Source organism: Limulus polyphemus, unplaced genomic scaffold (assembly GCF_000517525.1).
Source record: "Limulus polyphemus unplaced genomic scaffold, Limulus_polyphemus-2.1.2 Scaffold139, whole genome shotgun sequence".
NCBI classification, from domain to species: Eukaryota; Metazoa; Arthropoda; class Merostomata; order Xiphosura; family Limulidae; genus Limulus; species Limulus polyphemus.
In genome coordinates, this window is record NW_013665749.1 from 945,376 (window position 1) to 963,442 (window position 18,067).

The 18,067-nt window shown below is 29.7% G+C and overlaps 1 protein-coding gene across 7 annotated transcripts in view; it reads left to right on the forward strand.

The window, feature by feature from the left end:
* The window catches only part of LOC106474550 (septin-7-like), an 80,262-nt gene that overhangs the window by 50,281 nt on the left and 11,914 nt on the right, over positions 1 to 18,067 (forward strand). For all 7 annotated transcript variants that reach the window (XM_022379832.1, XM_022379840.1, XM_022379844.1 and 4 more), the window contains 10 exons: positions 1,497 to 1,603; positions 2,454 to 2,554; positions 2,844 to 2,978; positions 4,773 to 4,890; positions 10,558 to 10,650; positions 11,413 to 11,509; positions 12,114 to 12,165; positions 13,592 to 13,705; positions 14,169 to 14,304; positions 14,640 to 14,797. In XM_022379832.1, the coding sequence (XP_022235540.1) occupies positions 1,497 to 1,603; positions 2,454 to 2,554; positions 2,844 to 2,978; positions 4,773 to 4,890; positions 10,558 to 10,650; positions 11,413 to 11,509; positions 12,114 to 12,165; positions 13,592 to 13,705; positions 14,169 to 14,304; positions 14,640 to 14,797 (1,111 nt within the window). The remainder of the gene's footprint in view (positions 1 to 1,496; positions 1,604 to 2,453; positions 2,555 to 2,843; positions 2,979 to 4,772; positions 4,891 to 10,557; positions 10,651 to 11,412; positions 11,510 to 12,113; positions 12,166 to 13,591; positions 13,706 to 14,168; positions 14,305 to 14,639; positions 14,798 to 18,067) is intronic.

Consider the following 18,067-nt stretch of genomic DNA (forward strand, 5'->3'; position numbering starts at 1 on the left):
GAATATATAACACAATCATCTTATGCCAAGTTAGTCAAATGCTGTTATGTTTAATGCTAGGTACAAAAGGAAACGACGAAATATTCCATCGACCGGGTATTTAACTCGGGTCAAATATATATATATATATTTGTAAGTAACTGAGGAGGCAATGGCGTTTTTACCTCTTTAAATACTTTCAATACTCGTTAACATGAAGCTAGTTTATTAAGTTTCCTGAAATACTTAATTGAGCATATGAACAAGTTGGGGAGTTGATTAATTGTATTAAGATTTTTGAGAATCTCTGTTTAGTTTTTAATTCTTACCTCATTGAATTTCTGCTCTAGCTCGTGCTCTCTGCTTGTTGAACACATAAGGAGTATAGATAGACAAATACTAAATAAAAAAGCAGATGCTATTTCTGTGTATACCAACAGTCCAGCTAAATATATAACTGTTTCCTTTGTGTTTGAGGAGCCATGTGACTAGTATTTTACTTCCAACAAATATTTTTCTTTTTTCTTATCCTTTGTATTATTTATATATATAGTAACTTGGAGTCTTTTTATATAATGTGTACAATAATGTTTAAAATTGTCATTTCTCAACATATTTTTTTGGTCTCGAAATGAATAATGATATAATTATTTATGACTAAATGCTATACTAGTTTCATTGCTGCAATCTAATATTTTTGTTACCATATTGTTCATCATTTGTGGCCTGGTAATTAGGGTGTAGGTTGTGAGATCCAGACCTATTGCTGAACATGCTTGCTCTTTCAGCCATAGAGATATTATAGTGTGAGAGTGGTATAGAAGTGCTTAAGAGTTAGCTGTTGGTGGTGTTGATCAGATACCTTCCCTCCTGGCCTGGCATGGCCAGGTGGTTAGGGTGCTCTATTCACAATCTGAAGGTCACAGGCTGGAATCCTGGTCCCACCAAACATTTTAGCTGTGGGGGCATTATAATGTGATGGTTAATCTCACTATTGGTTAATAAAAAAGTAGCCCAAGAGTTGGCAGTGGGTGGTGATGACTATCTGCATTCTCTCTAGTCTTTCACTGCTAAATTGCTAGTGTAGATATCCCTCGTGTAGCTTTGCACAAAATTCAAAACAAACCAACCATCTTCCCTCTAGTCTGGCACTTCAAATTTAGGGATGGCTAGCACAAATGACCCATATAGCTTTGTGCATAATTCAACAAACAAATCATTTGTAATAATATGTGATGTTGATCAAAGCACAATTTTCTGAAAATATTTGATTTGAAATATTTCTAATGTAAGCTGTTTCTTGGGGCTAGTATTTAAGAGAGAATTTTCTTATTGTGTTATTGCAATTATAAAATCTATAATTATTTATATATATTCAAAATTTTAATTTATTCAAAATACAGAAAACAGTTCTGAAAATACTGACTTCTCACATCCCCTTTTTGAGTATATTAATCATTCTAAGCTTTAATTGGCTAAACGAAGCAAGTTAATTCCACTGTTCTTTTTTTATGTAGGAGAGTCAGGTCTTGGGAAGTCAACCCTCATCAATTCCATGTTTCTAACAGATATTTATTCAAATGAATATCCTGGTCCAGCCCTGAGGGTGAAGAAGACAGTGCAAGTAAGGAAGTTTTTTTTAATTGTGTATCTTATCAGTTGGTTGTCTTTAAGTGGATTTTCAATTTAAGGAGAATTAAGTCAGACATTATGGTAATATGTAAATAAAGCAAAATAAAAGTTCAAATTGTGTTTAGCTCATTAGAAAGGAGATATAGAGTATTTAGTCTATTAATTTAGAGATATTTTAGCTTGTAAAGTATTTTAAGAGACTAATATCCATACAATAAGGATATAACTACTGTGTGTTAAATACATGTATTTAGAGAAAATGCTTAAAAAGCGATTTATTATAAGTAAATATGACTCAGATCTTTCATGGATTTGTAGTGTAAATTTTTGAGGTTCTAAGAAGTGTTGTATATATATCTTCATTAAGTAAAAAAGAACTCAATGAGCTAAGTGTATTACTATTATTGTGATATATTTAATATGCATACGTAAAAATAACTGAAACCTGTACACTTAGAAACTAATAATCTGTTACTTTTATACAACTTTCAAAACACTACAGTAACTTAAATGTATATATACTGGTTGTAAAAGTTAGAATATGTATAAATAGATTAGAATGATATAATAAATACCATCTGTTAAAGTAAAAACCAACATCTTTAAGTTAAGAATTTTAATTCTTTGGTATTTTTAAGTTCATTGGTGATGTGTTCAAGATGTATTTAATTGTTAAAGTCTGGACGAGTTGCACTTTCTTTTTCTCTATTTTTAGTGTGTTGTGTGGTTAATTTTTACCTTTCTGCTTGTCATAAAACCTTAATATCATGCTAATGAATATAAGTTTATTAAACACCTATAAAATAAACGTGTATATTTATATTTATTACATTGTTTTCAAGGTTGAAACCACAAAGGTGCTATTAAAAGAAAATGGTGTCAATTTGACACTTACAGTTGTGGACACACCAGGATTTGGGGATGCTGTAGATAACAGTGACTGGTATGTCACAGACTTAAGAAATTAACATTTAGTAACTGTTTGATCATTATCAGTGACTCATAATAATTTAAAGTATAGAAGACAAAGAGTTACAAAGTGTAATATGAAGTCAAGAAACTTCTGAGAAAGTTTTTTTTTACATAATTTACTGTGTAGTTTCTTTAATTTTAAGAATTAATTATATAACAGTAATAGTCATGCTTATCTTTAATAACCCATTTTACTTAAAATGACAATACATAAGTTGTAATTGTATTGAACATTTACCACAGACCTTTCATTTCTACAGTTGGCAACCAGTTACAAACTACATTGAAAATAAGTATGAAGAATATCTGAATGCAGAATCCAGGGTTCATCGAGGAACAATTGTAGACTCCAGGGTACATTGTTGTCTGTATTTCATTGCACCATCTGGACACGGGTAATCATTATCAGCAGTCATCTTCGTAAACATAGGAAAAACATATTAAAAGTAATACGTCATAGTTATTACCTTGTTTCTAAATCAAAAGATATGATTACATCCGGTTTTTGTAGTCTGAGTACATTGTATGCAATATATTTATTTCTTAGGTTTAAATAGTAAGGGGTGTTGCAAAATAAATCACACTTTTTACCCCGAGAGCATAACAAAGTAAAATAAGATTTTAATTCAATCAAAAAAATAATTCCAAGTATCACTATTGCTTGATTAGGACACCATTGTTCTCATGCACAAGTTTTAATTGATTTGCAAAATATTTCAGCAATGCAACAAACATGTCTGTTTTTTGGCTGTCTCTGTGAGCACATTAGTGAGAACACTAATCAAGGTTTCACATTTGTGTCTCTTACATTCATGCAAAGTTTCCAACATTTCTTCTGTGCATTGTTGAATGAAAGCTCTGACATTTTTGATGGGAGTTAAATTCCACCACTTTTTCATGGATCACTCTTTCAAATTCAACAATTCTGAACCTTTTGGGGCATTAATTGGATTTTTCAAATCTGGCATTGCGATGTGTCGATTGGGAGACATGAATTCTCAGAGCATGTCTGCGACTAGTTTCAGAGCCATCCTGAAGGCAGCACATGCAACACGAACACCCAAGAGTAAGTTGAAATGACGTTTCTCATGAGTGATGATATTAGCGGTCGTACCAAGTTCGTCATTACTTCATGGAAAAAAAAAGTGTGATTTATTTTGCAACACCCCTCATGGAGAAAATCAAAGTATACCTATTACAGTAACCCTTTGATAACTCAGAATTTGACATAACTCGGCATCCTTACAAATTCTTCCAAGCAACTGAGGCAGTTGAGCGGTTGCCTGATTTGGAACAACACTATGAAACTTTGAGAGATATCAGGGCAGATGTCATCAAGCTTCAGCACAGCAATTATAAACAGTGGAAAATATCTGACTTTTTTTAAACCCCTGTCAATAAAAACCAGACTAAATCTTCCTTCCACCACTAGTGAAGCCTCCATTGGTCTGCCTGCAGTATCTGGATACTCTTCCTCAGACACCAATTCCAGCAGTGCCAGCTTCCTTCACATTGATGTCTTCAGACAGTTAATAATTCATTTAATTAAATTAAACAATAAATCATTTGCTTAAAAATTATAGATTAATTGAATACACTAAATTATTAACTTAGAAATTAAACATTAATTTATTTATATATATTTAATTTAATATAAATTAATTAATTTTTAAGTTAATAATTTAGTGTATTCAAATAATCTTTAAGTTTTAAGTGAATGATTTATTGTTTAAGTGACCATTCAAAATGTAATTAATTTTTAATTGATCAAGTAGTGTACAGTTTTGACCAAAGTGTATTAAGCCCTCCTGCAATCACCTCTGTCACCTACCATATGGTGCCATAAACTTGAATCATCATCTTTTTTGGCCTGCAGTGCTGTTAAGTGTTAACTTTTAATGTTTTTTTGAATTTAATTTTATTTATTTTCAAACAACAGTAGTGTATATTAGTTTATTTTGTCCAAAAAAGTTATGATTTTGGGGTAGGGGAAAGTATATCAGTAACTCGGAATTTATTATAACTCGGCATGGTTTTAGCCCCATATGTTTTGAGTTATTGAGGGATTACTGTAATTGTAATAGTTTGTTTATATTCATTCAACTTCATTTTTTGATTTTTAATTCATAGAGTTTTGTGAATTTTTTCATTTGGTTTTTGAAAATAATTTTTCAAATTTGTCATTACAGTTTAAAAACATTAGACATTGAATTTATGAAGAGACTGCATGACAAGGTTAACATCATTCCACTCATTGCCAAAGCTGACACAATGACTTCTGAAGAGTGTGCTCTTTTTAAAAGGACAGTAAGTAAAGTGGATGTTTTCAAGATATATGACATATGTAATAGAGTTGTACAAGGAATCAGATTATAACTATAGTTTATTGGTTTATGCTTAAACAGGCATTCAAACATAATATATTGGTAATTACTGATTAAATGTTAAATTTGTTTTTAACAGTTAGGAATGATTTCTGGTAAATAGGTTAGTATTTCTATGGTGTCATCCAAAAATGTTTCTAACTCTTTGAATACCTTTTATTTTAAATCCAGAACTATCTCTTACAACACTTACAGAAGACCTCCATGTATTTAGAAAGAGAAAATGACTTTATATTGATTGCATTTTAAGGACTTGTGCAAAAAACAAAATATAAAATTCACTTTTCATCTAATACATAGAATTAACAAAAGGTTTAATTTATTTAAACATCACTCATCCATTACAAGAAATGCATCTCATAGGTAATTGTTAACTTATATATACAAATGTCCATAAAAAACACTGGTATGACATAAAGTGTGAACTTGAAAAGTGAGATAGTTTTGTGATTTTAGCTATAGACATCCATTCTTCACATAAGAAATGCTGGTGTAAAAGTATTTGTTGGTATAAATTATAGATCTTTTCTCTCAAAACATTAGAGCTTAGAATTGGTTTTAATGGTTTTAGATATTGACAATATAACCTCATAAATAACACTTCTCTGAAATAAGTTTTTTTGTTTCTTGTAGTCAATTACTCCAAAACTGTATAATGTTTTTAGGTTTGTTTATGACTATCTATCCTTTGCATGATAACATTTGTAACATTGTACTCATTGAAAGAAAAATTATCATCACATTTGTAAATTTGAAGTTGATGCTATTTGTAGAGGTATGAATATGACAAGACAGAAGTTTAACAGTTGTCCTGGTGAATCTTATGAACTTCCTGTGCTAGAAAAATTAACACGTATTATAGTAAATGCTGTTTGTAGCTGCCAAACTTCTTGCTTACATTATGTAACTGGTAATTTATTTGACTATGAGGTACGATCTTAAGGGTTTTTGCTAATGAGTGATGACTCCTCATTTGGAGGCTAGCTTTCTCACAGGAGGTAGGATAGTTTCTTTACTGATGTTACCAATAGCATTCTGGCTGTATACTGTCCTACTGATTACCCAAACTGATAGTTGAAGCTAAGTTACAAAATGAACCTGAAACATAAAATATCAAAGGTATGCATTTATATCACATTGATTTGTAAAAATAATTTTCATAATTTTTACTGGTCTGGATTACTGTAGTTACAAGTTTACCATAAAAGTAAGAAATACATAACATATATAAAGTGTCAAACATTAATGATAGAATGACAAATCCACAAGTTACCAATATGTTGTTAGTGCTAGTTTTTAGTAATGCAGCGACTGGAGACACTGCATTACTAAAAACTAGCAGAGACCCCAAAACATTTATGGCCAAATTAGTATCTTTGTTGCAACAATACTTCTTTAAATACAGGATTTCTAGAGTAATACAAAATAATTATAATTGCAGACACTGAAATCTATAAGTCCTCTTGTCTTAGTCCTAACATTAGTTAAGCCTTTATTAAGTATGGACTATGTTCGATATAGAGGTAAATTAACACTGTAACTTGTGTACATTTTTTGTTTTAGCTCATTTAGGGCTAAACCTTATCACACTTAATACTTTTAATAAATAATCTTGTGATAGTATTGTACGACCTAACATTAGACCTTTTTAAAAACTTTGATAAGCTTTAAATATGTTGTATAAAATGTTTACTAAAGTATATTTACGTCTTTTCTAGATTAACTCTATGATTTAACAAAGATATGTTTTCAAATTGTTAAAAAGGTGCAATTTTTTGTACATTTTAGTCCAAATATATCTTTAATTTTCGATCAGTCGTAGACTACTCGCTTCTAATTGACAGGAAGCCAAACTACTTAAATTATGTAATAACTTGCTATGACAGCATTGCTTGACTGAGAAATAGACAGACAGATACACTCTGTGTTTTATTGTATTAGACAAGTTATTCTAAGTAGCTACGTGTAAAAAGATACAAGGTTTACAAACTTGTGCCATTTTCCTCCTAGAGAGAAACAAAAAGACAGATTTTGGATATAGTAGACATAATAAAACTTTCAAAACAAATTACTTAGATTTATATGCTTACAGCCATTTCTTTATCATATCAGTCTGTTTCTATTGCCATATATTATATATTGTTAATATTAAAAAAATTTCAGGTTCAGTATGGTTATGGGACATGAGATCACTGTGATGAGCTAGATTGTAACAATTTTCTTTAAACTATATAACAGAAATAGTATAGTGTAAAAAAAATGTTAAACATTTTTTCTTTTCGGACAGGTTAGTATTTCACATAAAAATCATACATTTAGATAAATGTAATGCTAGTTTACCTACAACAACAAAATTTTATAGGCTTTGGAATTTTTTTATGACTCATTCAGTAATGTAGTTACTCATTTCAGCTTTTCTAAGAGATTGAGATTGCAGTTCAGAAACATGAGATTGTTTTTTGTACCTTGAATTTTCTAATGGCTATCCAGTTGCAGTAAATGTCAAATAATCTTAGAGCATTGCTATTTTTTTCATAAACTTCAGTGTTTGAAAGAAGTTTGATTATTTGATATTATCTGTGCTTGTCAAGCAACACTGCTTTTAAAGAATAAAATAAGTTTGTTCTACATAAGCATCTGAACGACCACTTGAAGACAAGTTACGGATTCTCACTAACAGTAGAGATGTGTCGGATCACCTTCTTGGCCATAGTACCTTCTTATTCAGGCAATCATATAGAGTTGAACTATCAAGAACTTCGTCTACTGTGACTGCTGCCTTACCTATAACTCTCATCCTACAGTCAAATATGCCAATAAATAAATCTTTTCATATTGTCAAGGCCCCCCACTACACTCCTTTGTGTGGTTAACTGGATGCCAGTCCTCTCTTTAACACCTGTCGACTAGACCATCCTACTTATTCATATAAATGTGAAAGCAATCATGCTCCTAAGCCAATGATCATTTCACTGTAGCACCTATATCGGAGTCTGACATTGTGACTTCTGTCAAAAACTCGAGTTGTTCATCTCCAGCTTTAGAGGATCTTTTATTCTTTATAACCATCACATTACACAATATTCATCCCTATGAATGTGCTTTTGTACTCGATAAAATGTATTTTGCTGCTAAATCTATTTTCAAAATCAATATGTAGACTCCTATTCTGGTTTAAACACTCAATTTTACTTTCGATAATTGTTGAAACACGTCTAATCAGGTCAGCTAGAAACAAATTTTTGAATTTGCTTTTTGTTAATATATGCTCTCTTCAAATAAATTGACCTTTGTTGGAACTGTTATTGCTTGACAAATTCAATGATTGTGTATTACTTAATGAGACCTTCAACAATCAAGTGTTTAAAGTCCATTATCAAGTTGATAAACAGTTAATAATTGTTAAGATCAATAACTAGCTGGAGTACCTTCAAAACTTAACTAACTTGGGCTAACTTTATAGGCTTTGAGAGGCTTAACTATACTTCATTGACACAGCTTTATACTAGACTTTACTGCTGTATAAAAAGTTGTATGGGTAGGTAAAAAGAATAATTAAATATCCTTTAAAGTGCATTTATTAAATTTTTAGAACAATCTCAGATAAGGAAAACCATATGAATAAAATAGTAAATCTAGTTTGTAACCACAACTTACTGTGTGTGTGTAGTTTTTTGGAAAAGTAATGTAAAAGGACTATAGCCATTTGTTTTAAAAATAGATTAACTCTAGCTAAACAGAAAAGTTAAAAATAATACAGTAGAACCCCGTTAAAGTGAGCCCTGATATATCATGAATTCGGATATAATGAGGTCAGTGTTTGGTTCCCAATTTTCTATTGTTGAATTAGCGAGTTTTGGCAGTTTTCAATTAAGATATTGTAGTGTAATTCAATGATTTTGCCGATTTTTTCATTAAAAAAATTGTCTTTGTCGTGTTTGTTTTTCTGAGAAGCCTTTTTAGTCACATGACTAACACATGCTGCTTTCTAGAGGACAGTCCAGTATATAAAAGTTGAACAGAAATGCGATTCTAACACAGCCTATTTGTCTTCTGGCATTTCAAGATGTTTTTTCTTAAATCTGTACATAGCACTTGTTTTTCATGATTTAATTGTCTTTTTTTTATATTGTACATGATGGATAAATCCATATGTAAATGCATGTTATTTACCATCAAAGATACACTGTACGTTCTGGATCAAATTGAAAATGGCAAACAGCAAACTCAGGTTGCTTGTGACCTTGTGGTCAGTGAATCCACCCTACGATGGTTTGAAGAAAGAAGAAGTAAAACTTTGCACCCTAGCCTGTGTTTTAGGAGAAAACATCTATGTACCAAATAGCAATGCAAGGGATATGAAAAATGACCATTTGTGGGTACCCAAAAATAACGTAACCCCAAATTCATTGTGATCGCAGTTCGTGGACCCCAACTATAATGTTATGAAGGGGTTCCACTGTAGTATTGTATTTCAAATGAGAAGAAAAAATAACTTTTGATCATTGTAAGCTATAAACTTAGTGGGAAAATAAAAATTAATGTTCATCACCATAGCTAATTAAATATACTTTCCTTATGTTTGTGCTTATAAAGAGTAGAATGCATTGTTTCCTCAGTTGAGTAACTTCACTTTTAATGATATATTTAGCTATAAACCCAGTAATATCTCAGGAGGTTTGGCCATCTATGGAGATTTAGGTTAGTCCTACTAAACACAAATTCTAAATCAACAAATCAACCAATCAATATTTATAATACAAGTTTAATAATTAATGACAAATTAAAATAAACATAATTATATTGATATAGTAAGTAGCTTACCAATATTATTACTGAAAGGAACCATACATATACAGAATAGAATAATATAATTATGTGATGAATATTTATCCAAATTATACAAAATTAACTAATTTATAGAAGTGTACCTTAGCCTACTTATTGATGCAAGTAACTTCAATTTTTAAAATACTAACATCTGAAGTTTTCTAATTGGAAGGTAATGTTGGTTGTGCTTATAAATACATCTTTACGTGATAACACACCCCAGGAATAATAGCTGCTTTTGCTTATGAACATCTCCTCCATGAGAAACTTTTTATCTTAAAAATCTAATGATTTTTATTTTTTGACATGAAATATTCTCCTGAAACATTGTTGGAAGTTTTGTTTTCATTATGAATGTCATTATGTAGTACTGCTTCAAAATGGTGTGGGGATGTTATTTTATGAACTGGTACTTCCCCAGTTAGTATTGCTTTTGAAATGGTTTGTTGATTTTTACCTGTTGATAAGCACATTCATCAAATATATCTCCCATGCTAGTGGATGACTTCATGGGAAAAAAAAATGGTATAATAAACAGTTTCATCCTACACAGATAGAAAGCAAAAACTAAAAACATTATAAACCTTATTAGTTACAGCAGATGTTTATTCTTAAGTAAGTCTAAATCCAGCAAGTCCAGGAAACTTTCACATGATAGCATCTATGTCTTATTTTTGACTTGATACTTATGTCTGCAGAAGCTTTCCTGACATTAAACTAGTATAAAAAATGACGTTAGGTATCATGACTGTCATTTCAGATATTGAATGAAATAACACAGAATAAGATAAAGATTTATGAATTTCCTGACTGTGATGATGAAGAAGAAAATAAGCTGCAGAAACCTATGAAGGTAAGTTAAAATGGCTACAATTTGATAGTTATGATTTTGTTTTTAATTACATCAATAATAAATTAGAAATTCCTGCTTTAAATAACATTTCTTTTAAGACTAGGTATTGTGCACTTTAATCTGATGAGCTGTATTAGTGATGAAAAATTCTTCTTTCAATAGCTGCAACACAAGAAAATGTATTTGTTACAAAATTCTCACTCTTGTTTCTGGAAATCCACATTGTGTAATTCATTTCATGTATGAGACTTTTACATGCAACAGTTTTTTGCTGCCTCTCAAAGTAAAAGGAATTTTATGTTAAAAGGTACCAGTGCATAGTAATGTATTTGGAGTTTTATCTTTCAATACTAAGATAAAGTTAACATCAAAAGTATTGTATAGTTCTTTATTATTATTATTATAAATATTGAGATCTAAGTAATTTAGTGTTCATATTCACCGTTCATTTTGAAAAGCCAGTGATGTTAATCTTACTTTACTGGTTGATCATGGAAAGAAACCTTAACATATAGGGAGGAATATTTTGCATTTTAAAGAGTGGCAGTTAAGCATTTTTTTAATTTTTCAGGAATTGGAGTGCATATAGAATAAAATTATGAACTTTGTTTATGTGGATTTGTTTAGAACTCAAAAGAAATTAATTATAATAGGACTTAATTAGCTTTGTGTAATCATTATAGGTTAATTAATTCTCAGGTGATTTTTTGATTTAGCTTCATTATGTTTTCATGAAAATTTTTTTATAAATTATATTTTTAGGCACGTGTCCCTTTTGCAGTAGTCGGAAGTAACACTTTAGTAGAAGTGAATGGGAAGAAAGTACGTGGTAGAAAGTATCCCTGGGGTATAGCAGAAGGTAAGCCTCTATTTAACAAAAATGACAGGAGGTATGTCCAGGGTGAAAAAGGAGTTAGGAGGTTGAATATTCTTTAAAAGAAAGCACATCTTAGTGTCTTTAAAATAAGCCTAACCTGAATAAGCTATATGATAAAATATTTTTGTGAGTGTGTTGTGTAAGGGAATCCCCTTTTGAAAAAAAAGTTATTGAACATTTCTACTTTTGATATTATAAATACAGAGTTTGAAACAGTTGGTTGTTGAAACCATCTTGTTACTGAGGTTATGTACGACTTATTTTTTGCATTAACATCTTCCTGTTTAATCTTTATATATCTTCAATCAATTAGAAAATAATTAGAACTAGTTTTTTATTTTTTAAATAATGATTTGTTGATTTGAAACATTTTAAAATAGTCATTAACTAAATTGTATGTCTATAAATGAACATTCATGTAAAATTACAAGGAAATTATAATATTTGTATAAAGATGTAATTGATAAAATTTAATAGAAATACCAAGAGTTAAATTATATAATAGTTATCTGTTCCTATATTTTTTGCTAATTGTAATTTCAAATTTAAAAATGTGTTTTATGAATGTATTATTTTTAATTTCCAGTTGAAAATTTAGAACACTGTGATTTTATTGCTCTAAGGAATATGTTGATCAGGTGAGCAGGAATTGAAGTTAATGAAATTCTCTATTTTCAGCATTTTTTGAAGGAATGAAAAAAATACTTTCTTAGAAAAGTTTAATAAAATGTTATTTTATTTATATATTCATTATAACATTGTTTGTGAAAGATAAGACAAATGAAGAAATAATGACATAAAAACTATTCTTTTATAATTCATATGATCCATGTAAAAACATCTTTTAGAATATTGTTGAGAAAACTGAATTATTAATTGGTGTACATTTTTCAGAAACTGAGGTCATCCATCATTTTTTACAATTTAAGAATTTGTTCTTACCCTACTCGTGAAATGTCTTCGTTTTTTTATTCTTTTTCTTAATTATGTTTCTGAAAGGAAACATAACCAGGAAAAAAGAAAGGAAAAAAAAAAAGAATACTTTCCAGGAGTGAAGTAAGACCAACCTTTTAGATTTTAAAATAAGTTATTAATTTGGAAAAATGCTATAAAGTAAATTTATATATAAAATACTTTTGTATACTAGTTTCATAAATAATCTTAAGAATTGATTAATGGCTTTATTACCTGTTCTTCGCGTGCTATTATAATGATGGTAGTGACCTTTTCAGCTTCTATTTTGTAATTAAAGTTTGTAATGAAATTTAAAATTAAACATTATGGTCATGTAAATGTTTACAGTCAATGTGCTCCAATTTTTGGCTTATGCTTTGGTTTAAAAAATAATAATTATGTTTTTTTTTCGATTACTAGAATACTATGAAGAGTTTTTTTTTTACACACTAACTGACTCATGTCATTGTTAATTTATGTAGATGCTTATCTTCCAAATCTTGCAAAAGTAACAAAATTATTGTGACTTTCTCAACCAATTCACTGTTAGAAACTTTGCTCTGTGATATTGTTACATTGACAGTGATTAAAAACTTGAAGAACCAATCTTATGTAGTTGCATGACCATTTACAGAGATAATGTCTCATGCTCTTGGGCATTCATTTTCAAATTGTGACTCATGAAATATTGAAAATAATTTTCATCATTGTTAGATATAAGGAAAAAAAATAGTAATGAACTTTATATATAAAATTGGTAGTTATTTATTGTTTCCATGCTGAAAATTATCATTTGTGAATTGTGAAAAATCAACAAGTGATGATTAAAAGAGTATTTGTACATATATACTGATTTTTAATTTTTGCTTTAAAACATTTCCCATAAATACTATAATAATTTAAACAATTGTCAGTGTTACATATAATTAATATGTTTTATAAAATAGTATTTAAAGATTTTCTGTCATTGAGGTCACCTTTTACTGATCATATATATCAAATGTAATTGTTTTGGAATCTCATATTTTGACAACAAATGACATAAATATAAGCACGTTTCTATGTTTGTATTATGAAGCACAGATTAATCAGATGTTTTACTATCTAAAGGACTCATATGCAAGATCTTAAAGATGTTACAAACAATGTTCATTATGAAAACTACCGATGTCGAAAGCTTGCTGGAGTTGGAGCAGATGGAAAACCAGGAGCTATACCAAACAAGTATTTTCTTTTTGTTGTTGTTATTGTTATTAAATTATGTTACTGCTAATACTTTATTACTATTGAATTTGTTTTATATACACTTCAAAATCAATCTTAACTCGGAGAGTTTGACCAGAAGAAAAAATATATATAACCTTTGATACTGATGAAGAATTTTTTTTGTTGTGTGTGTGTGTACATGTGTGAAGTTTTCAAGCTCATAAGTGAAATTGCAGCAATATCAAGATAACCTATACATGTTAAATTTTCAGAAAAAAAGTCACGGTAGTAGAGACAAAAATCGATGATGTTATTGATTATGACAGAAATAAAATGTAAAGACGAAGCAATATATAAATTACTCGAACCCATGATTACATCAGAAGTTATTTTTGTACACTAGAAAATGTTTTATGCAGATTCACTGATACTTCCGTGTTCATTCAATAATTTCTTATTTTCTTTTGCTTTATCAATCTAGAAATCCCCTTTCGCAAATGGAAGAAGAAAAGAAAGAACATGATTTTAAGATGAAGAAAATGGAAAAGGAAATGGAACAAGTGTTTGAAATGAAAGTGAAAGAAAAAATGAATAAACTGAAAGACTCAGAATCTGATGTAAGGAAGAGGAAGAATTTAACATTCTGATTCTTAAATGTTTTATCCTTTATACATTGGATATTTGTCTCAACATTATAATGTTATTTATTTCCATAAATCTTCAACTAATTGAATTATATTTATTGTTTAGCTAACACTAAAATATTATTAATTTCACTGGTTATGTGATTTTCAGTTTAAATAGCCAGTTATCGTCAAAATATTACATCACAAAAGTATTTTCTGTATCCTAATAAAAAAATTAATGTAGGAATAAAATTTTGTTAATATGGTAATTTCAAGCCAAAGGTTTTAATAAAGAAATTTAATAAAATATTCATATATATATACAGCTCCAGCGTAGACATGAGCAAATGAACAAAAGCTTAGAGCAGCAAAGACAAGAGTTGGAAGAAAAAAGAAGAACTTTTGAAAAGGAGAAAATGGCATTTGAAAGTGCTAATGGAAATGATACCTTTCATAGAATGTCTATGGATGCTAACTCAAAAGAGTAAGTTTTCTTTGCTTCATTTGATCATGTGAAAACACTGTCCATAATCAAGTTTGAGTTTGAATGAATAGAATTAAATATAGATAGTGTAGATCATGGTTGAACAAATGATTTTTTTTTCTTCACGTAGGTTTTCTATTGCTAGACAAATACATCAGGTTGGTTCTAGGGAGCAATTTCCTTATCATCCTGAACTGAAGAAGTCTAACATATACACACATGAACTTTTAAAATGCATATCTCTAAACCTCAAACCAAAACTATTTACACAAATATACATATGCCTCTAATTCAAAGCCTCAGCCACGTATGTTCAGCTTAGCTCCTGTTTCACAACTTTGCATTTTATTCCGTATTAGTTGGGGATTATTCATAGGTGAATTAAGAGTCAGTTAAAATGTGAACTCAGTTTTACAACACATGAATAAAATGATGCAATGTGAGTAATTCCAAGTTGCTTTGTTTTGCTATTTTTACGTGTTCTCGCCTACTAAAGCAGAATTTGACTTTTTTGCTCGAGTGGATGTATTTTTGTATGTTTCATCAACCCAAGACACTTGCTTTGTAATCATTATTGTTTAACTAGACCTTTAAAGTGAAGCAAGTGATATAGGGAATTAACAGCAGCTCAGTATATTGCAAATATTAAACAAATTATCAAGTAGATTACATGGGATTGGAAAGTGTCTTACCTTTAAGGTTGACAACATGTGAGAAAGAGCCATAAGCAGCAGAGTCACTGGGTGAAAATTTTGTTCTGAGCTATGCAAAATGAATTCTGGGAACAAGAGTGACCAGATGAAGAGGGAGTAGGGTATTTATTATTATTAAACAGTGTTTTTTCTCATTCACTACTCTTGTTGCAGGCTTTTAAGAATAAACATTTATTTACAGTTAAAATGAAGTAGGTAACTGCTTCAGCTAAGTAATCACAGGTTGAATTCATTGCATCAATTGCTGCTAATGCTATGGCTAGTATATGTAAAATTTGCAAGAGATAAAGTAAGGATCAGCTGGTCACTAGGTGTTCATGTTGCAAATGCACATTTGATACTGCACTTGACGTGCTTACTTTCTTTGGTGCTGCTTCTCTTGATGGCCAAAAATGGGTTATTTTGAAAGTCATTTTAAGCAGATTTTACATATGGTCTTTGCAAAATGCATGGCACTGAATTTTATCTTCACATTTATACCACTAAGAAAAAAAATTCTTACACCAATTTTTTTCATTGCTGGACAAAAGTTGGGGTACTAAAAATTTTTAAATTTTCTGGAAACTTCATGTGGTTCTAGAATCAAAAGTAAGCAAAACTGATGAATGAACCTGTTCTAGAAGAGCATAATATTCAGGATAAGGCAAAACATTTGCCATTTTTGATTCTGACAAGAGTAATAAGCATGCTTATTTTAGGCACAATGAATAAAATATGCAAAGCAGAAAAGACTACAGTATTTTGTTTTTCATAATTTTCCTTTTTATTTTGGCTACAAAACTACCATTTTGTCTGATTTTACACAACATTTTCGATTAGTGTCTCCAGTTAAAGCTAAATATGTCAAAGTTGTATTCATAAAAAAAATCATAACACATCATGTTTATAATTTTGTATGTCATAATTTCCTCCTCTTAGAAGTCTTGTTATTGAAGTACCTCAACAAAATAATGGCTTCAATTCAATTTTAAGTTTGCTGAAGAAAAAAAAAGTTTTAGTTATGGATGCTTTCAAGTGTTTGATCTGCTTCTTGTGTGTAATATCAATTATGATAAAACTTTTTTTATTATTACATTCCTTATGATAATTAGTTTAAACCAAAAAGGTATGTAAGTTTATATATTTCATCAATGTTTTTCCTGAAAAGGTTAGCCTGGTTTCAGAATATATTAACTAATAATTTGGTTCTCATTGAGATTATTTGCTACTTGAAGCTTGTGTCACCATAGTGCATTCTTTCACTAAGATCAGCCATAGTGATACACTTGTTCTGGAAAGAGTTATTTATTGTACCTCTTTAAAGTATAGATGACTAATGTGTAATTTTATTTTCTCTGATTTAATTGCTTCTATATTCATAGAAACAATTTACCAATAGATGTGAATAAATATGAATAAAGTGGTTAGTGTTCTTGACTGTGAAACCCAGGTTCCATGGTTCCTGTTCTGTTGCTGAAAGAAAAAAATAATCATGCTCTTCACTTTGGGGTTGCTGGAACATTTTAAAAGTGATGGTCAACTTCCATTATTTGATAGAGTAGCGAAAAAGTAGGCAGTGGATACTGTTGACTTGCCTTCCCTGTAGTCTATCAGTTTCAAATTAGGGATTACAAGTTCAAATATCCCTTTTGAGACCAAAAAACAAAAGAAGATTTAATGTGTCTTCCTCCACCTCCCCCCTCTATCTGTACTACAAAACCAGGATCATAAAAATAGGTTGAAACTTAGAAACTCCAATGCCTTTGAAAGAACTAGACTTTAAGGTTAAATTTTTTTAAGGGTATCGAAACTGTTTTTTCTCATTTAGAAATTACAGTTCTTAGTTTTTAATCTTAATTAAAGTAATTTGAAGACTTAAAGATTTCTGGCCTATGCACAAGTGTACATCTTCCCAACCACCACCCTTTTTGTTTTTTTAAGACTGATATATAAACCTAACTGTGGTGGATTTTATTTTATACTGGGTCTTTATATAGTGTAAAATATATTCAAATTGAAATAGCTATGTTAAAGTATCTTCACAGGTCATCAGAATATCTTAATTTTTGCACATTGAGTATACTGTAAATTTTGTGAAGGATCTTAAGAAATCAGTTAACTTAAACCATCCAAAAACTACAAAATGATTTGGAAGAAAACTTTTTTTTTTCTTTTTAGCAACTTCAATAGTTTAAATATTTATATACAAGGTTAACTTTATTATTCTATTTATTGGTTTATGCTAATTTTTTATTGTTTTATATGTATGTATGTGAACATAAATAATATCCTGCAGAAAATTTAAGTTTTCTGGAATTAATTGAGATTTTCCAAACCCATATAGCTCTCTGCTGTAATAAAAACCTTTTATTTTATTATGAACACTGTTTCAGCAATCCCAGCTATAGCCAAATTGTAATGAAACATTTTTTCTTGTATATAAATATCTTAGTTGAGAACAGAGTCTATTTCTACAACCAGAAATATATACCATTTTGTTACAACAGAAATAATGCTAATTTATTTTTGTGGTAAAATATCTGAATGGCAGAAATAAAATCTTGAAAGAAACTTTTGG